Source organism: Muscardinus avellanarius (genome assembly GCF_963383645.1).
Source record: "Muscardinus avellanarius genome assembly, chromosome: 7".
NCBI lineage: Eukaryota > Metazoa > Chordata > Mammalia > Rodentia > Gliridae > Muscardinus > Muscardinus avellanarius.
The window spans coordinates 89,947,171-89,951,993 of NC_137793.1; the positions used below are offsets into that span (position 1 = coordinate 89,947,171).

At 47.8% G+C, this 4,823-nt stretch overlaps 1 protein-coding gene across 2 annotated transcripts; it reads left to right on the top strand.

The window, feature by feature from the left end:
• Window positions 1-1,493: 1,493 nt before the first annotated feature.
• Window positions 1,494-4,305, top strand: ZNF281 (zinc finger protein 281; the record flags this gene model as incomplete). Of its 2 annotated transcripts, XM_080699475.1 has the most annotated exons (2): window positions 1,639-1,762; window positions 1,871-4,305. In XM_080699475.1, the coding sequence occupies 2 exons, from the start codon at window positions 1,639-1,641 to the stop codon at window positions 4,303-4,305; spliced, it is 2,559 nt and encodes an 852-aa protein (XP_080555601.1). The 2 variants fall into 2 exon arrangements, with proteins under 2 accessions (XP_080555600.1, XP_080555601.1); XM_080699474.1 differs by having other exon boundaries at window positions 1,494-4,305.
• Window positions 4,306-4,823: the final 518 nt, after the last annotated feature.

Below are 4,823 nucleotides of genomic sequence, written 5' to 3' on the forward strand. Positions count from 1 at the left end.
AGCTACATAGTGAGGCTCTCAGCAACTTAGTGACACCCTGTTTCCAAATAAAGTATAAAAAATAGGTCTGGGAGTATAGCCCGGAGGTAGAAAGCCTCTGGGTTCCACCCCAGTACCACCAAAATAAATAAATAAAATAAAAATAAAATAGGGCTGAGGTGGTAGCTCAAAGGTAGAATGCCGAGTTCAATCTCCAGCACCCCACATGCACAAAATAAAATATACTATGTAAATAAACTATTGCCATAGTTTTAGTTCTCTAAAAAGTTTTGTGATTTAAAAATAACCTTAGAAAAGTTGCTGGTTTATATTTTTGCATGCTTAATAGAAAAACAAGCGCCTTGTCTACATTAAACACTGAATAAATGTTTGCTTGGTTTTGTTGATTTAACGCTGATTTCAAGACTTTACTTCATAGCTTCCCCTTAATAGAAAGTTTGCAATTTTGCATTTCCTTCTGGGCATACTGGGGAGAAATGAATAGATCTTAGAAGGCCCGGTGGCCTTTTTTTTTTTTTTTTAACAAAATAACTTAAGAGGTCAGGCAGCAATACAAGGTGGCAAACAGATTCATTAGCCCGACTGAGAAGGTTTGTGGGCATTTAAATCACATCAGATGCTGATGAAGTATGCGTGTGGGCGTGTTTTACGGGGCTGCAGCGCCGGATTACAGCAGCTTTCCCTTTCCAGTAGCCTTCAGGTAAGTTGGCAGAAGGACAATTATTATTATTTTGCAACGGTACCTCTATTGCGGTTCAAAGTAGGTTCTTCCTATAAACGCGCAGCAGGCGCATTCCTAGCGTTTTCAAACTAAAATGGGGTAACAGCAGTGCCAATAACAAATGTGGAGCATCTGAAGCTTCATACTTTGTAGAGAGAATCCAAAGTGTCCTAAATGACCCACATCTGGGTTTGGATTTTGACTCAATACCTGGACTGTAACCCATAAAGTGAAGAGAGCCCCTCCGTTCGGTCCTCAGTTTCCCCACCTTCTCCCTGGGTCCCTTTCTCCGCGGCTCCCACGCCACGCCGCTGCAAAGGTCTCTTCCCCTCTCCCGCCCGGGTCTTCCTCCCCAGCCCGCAGCCACTTCCATCGCCTCCGGCGCAGCCGGCCAATCGCGGCCCTTCGCCTCGGAAGCCCCTGTACGGTCGGGTTCCGAGTCCCCGCCCCTCCCGCCGACTCCGCCCAACCGCCGCAGTGATTGACAGGCCGGCCGGCGGAAACTGCGGCGCAGGCGCAGTGAGTCCGGAGAGCTCCCCTCGGGTCGGGTCGGGGAGTTCCCAGCAGACACCGCGCCGCGGCTGCGCAGTCCAGGGGAGGCTTTTAATTCCATTGTGGAGAGGACGGCGTTATTTTTATTAACTGGAGGCGACGGCGGCTGCGACGGCGGCGGGACCCGTAAGTGTTGCCGGTGGGCCGGGGAGGGCGAGGGCGAGCCCCGGGGAGAGCCGCAGGGCCACGCGTGCCGGCGCCGGAGGCGACGGGGCTGGGAATGAGCGCCGGGCGCGCTGCGGTCTGGGCGGCGGCGCGGCGGGGTCCTGAGCGCTGCGGTGGTCCCGGCCCGGGGCCCGGTTCCACCTCCTTGCCTCCCTCTTCCCTTCTCCTCCTCCTCTCCTCAGCCAGGCCTCCTCCGGGGCATGAAAATCGGCAGCGGGTTCCTGAGTGGCGGCGGCGGTACGGGCAGTAGCGGTGGTAGCGGCTCCGGCTCCGGCGGCGGCGGCGGCGGCAGGAGAGCAGAGATGGAGCCCACCTTCCCCCAGGGTATGGTTATGTTCAACCACCGGCTTCCCCCGGTCACCAGCTTCACCCGGCCCGCGGGGTCGGCCGCCCCTCCCCCGCAGTGCGTGTTATCCTCCTCTACCTCCGCAGCCCCGGCCGCTGAGCCCCCCCCTCCGCCAGCCCCGGACATGACTTTCAAGAAGGAGCCGGCGGCGTCGGCCGCGGCCTTCCCTTCGCAGAGGACCTCCTGGGGATTCTTGCAGTCTTTGGTTAGCATCAAACAGGAGAAACCCGCCGATCCCGAGGAGCAGCAGTCCCACCACCACCATCACCACCACCACTATGGGGGGCTGTTCGCTGGAGCTGAAGAGAGATCTCCAGGCCTAGGAGGCGGGGAAGGGGGGAGCCACGGCGTCATCCAGGACCTCAGTATTCTCCACCAGCATGTCCAGCAGCAACCAGCCCAACACCACCGTGATGTATTACTGAGCAGCAGTAGCAGGACTGACGACCCTGGCAACGAGGAGCCAAAGCAAGACACTAATGTCAAAAAGGCAAAGAGGCCAAAGCCAGAATCTCAGGGAATCAAAGCCAAGAGGAAGCCAAGTGCATCTTCCAAACCTTCTTTGGTTGGAGATGGAGAAGGTGCCATCCTCTCCCCAAGTCAGAAACCTCATATCTGTGATCACTGTAGTGCTGCTTTCCGAAGCTCCTATCACCTGCGGAGACATGTCCTCATCCATACAGGAGAAAGACCCTTCCAGTGCAGCCAGTGTAGTATGGGTTTCATTCAGAAATACCTACTGCAGAGACATGAGAAAATCCATAGTAGAGAGAAGCCCTTTGGATGTGATCAGTGCAGCATGAAGTTTATTCAGAAGTACCATATGGAGAGACACAAGAGGACACATAGTGGAGAAAAGCCATATAAGTGTGACACTTGCCAACAGTATTTTTCAAGGACTGATAGATTGTTGAAGCACAGGCGCACGTGTGGCGAAGCCATAGGGAAAGGAGCCACTAGTGCAGAACCTGGGTCATCAAACCATAACAGTATGGGTAATCTGGCTGTGTTGTCTCAGGGAAATACAAGTTCTTCAAAGAGAAAATCGAAGTCAAAAAGCATAGCTGTTGAGAATAAGGAACATAAGACTGGTAAAACAAACGAATCACAAATTTCAAATAATATAAACATGCAGAGTTACTCAGTAGAGATGCCTACTGTGTCTTCCAGTGGAGGCATAATTGGCACTGGTATAGATGAACTGCAGAAAAGGGTGCCAAAATTGATTTTTAAGAAAGGAAGCAGAAAGAGTACAGATAAAAGCTACCTTAATTTTGTGTCACCGTTACCAGACATAGTTGGACAGAAATCTTTGTCTGGGAAACCAAGTGGCTCACTTGGTATAGTATCAAATAATAGTGTGGAGACCATTAATCTTCTCCAAAGTACAAGTGGCAAACAAGGTCAAATAAGTAGTAATTATGATGATGCCATGCAGTTTTCAAAGAAAAGAAGATATTTACCAACTGCCAGCAGCAACAGTGCCTTTTCTATAAACGTAGGACACATGGTCTCCCAACAGTCCGTCATTCAGTCTGCAGGTGTCAGTGTCTTGGACAATGAGGCGCCATTGTCTCTTATTGACTCTTCAGCTCTGAATGCTGAAATTAAGTCTTGTCACGACAAGTCTGTAATTCCTGATGAGGTTTTACAAAGTATTTTGGATCAATACTCCAACAAATCAGAAAGCCAGAAAGAGGATCCCTTCAATTTGACGGAACCACGAGTGGATTTACACGCCTCGGGAGAACACTCAGAATTGGTTCAAGAAGAAAATTTGAGCCCAGGCACCCAAACACCTTCGAATGATAAAGCAAACATGTTGCAAGAATACTCCAAATACCTCCAACAGGCTTTTGAGAAATCCACCAATGCAGGTTTTACTCTTGGACACGGTTTCCAGTTTGTCAGCTTGTCTTCACCTCTCCACAACCACACTTTATTTCCGGAAAAACAGATATACACTACATCTCCTTTGGAGTGTGGTTTCGGCCAGTCTGTTACCTCAGTGTTGCCATCTTCATTGCCAAAGCCTCCTTTTGGGATGTTGTTTGGATCTCAGCCAGGTCTTTATTTATCTGCTTTGGATGCTACACATCAGCAACTGACACCTTCCCAGGAGCTGGATGATCTGATAGATTCTCAGAAGAATTTAGAGACTTCGTCAGCCTTCCAGTCCTCATCTCAGAAACTGACTAGCCAGAAGGAACAACAGAAAAACTTGGAGTCCTCAACAAGCTTTCAGATTCCATCTCAGGAGTTAGCTAGCCAGATAGATCCTCAGAAAGACATAGAGCCTAGAACAACATACCAGATTGAGAACTTTGCACAAGCATTTGGTTCTCAGTTTAAGTCGGGCAGCAGGGTGCCAATGACCTTTGTCACTAACTCTAATGGGGAAGTGGACCATAGAGTAAGGACTTCAGTGTCAGATTTCTCAGGGTATACAAATATGATGTCTGCTGTAAGTGAGCCATGTAGTACAAGAGTAAAGACACCCACCAGCCAGAGTTACAGGTAAGGTCCCCACCGTGACCAGGCTGGGGGTCTCCTAATGTAATTTTGTTTTATTTTGAGAACACTGCCATTGGAATGTTTCTACACGATCCTATTAAGAATAATGTAATGCCCTTTCAATGCAACTTTTCATATTTAGTTTATTTTGTTAGCGTGATTTTAGCTCTGTTTGTATTATGATTTTTAATCAAAATCAATAGATTAAAAATAGTTTGACATTCAAAGTGACAATGTTTAGCCATCAAATTTACATGTATAGATCGTCAGGGAATAGCCCAAAACTTTTAAATGCAAAAAAAACAAAACAACAAAAAAACCACAAAAAAACCACAAAAAACAAAAACAAAAACTACAAAAAAAAAAAAAGAAACTCACAAAAAAAACTTTGTTGCTAGGATTAAGGTTATTCTAATTGCTTTACTCTCAGGAAAGTGTAATAACGCATGGGAAGTCTGTACGTTATCACTGTAATGGAATATCCAATTTACAAATAGTATAATATACATTTTATTGTTTAAGTAA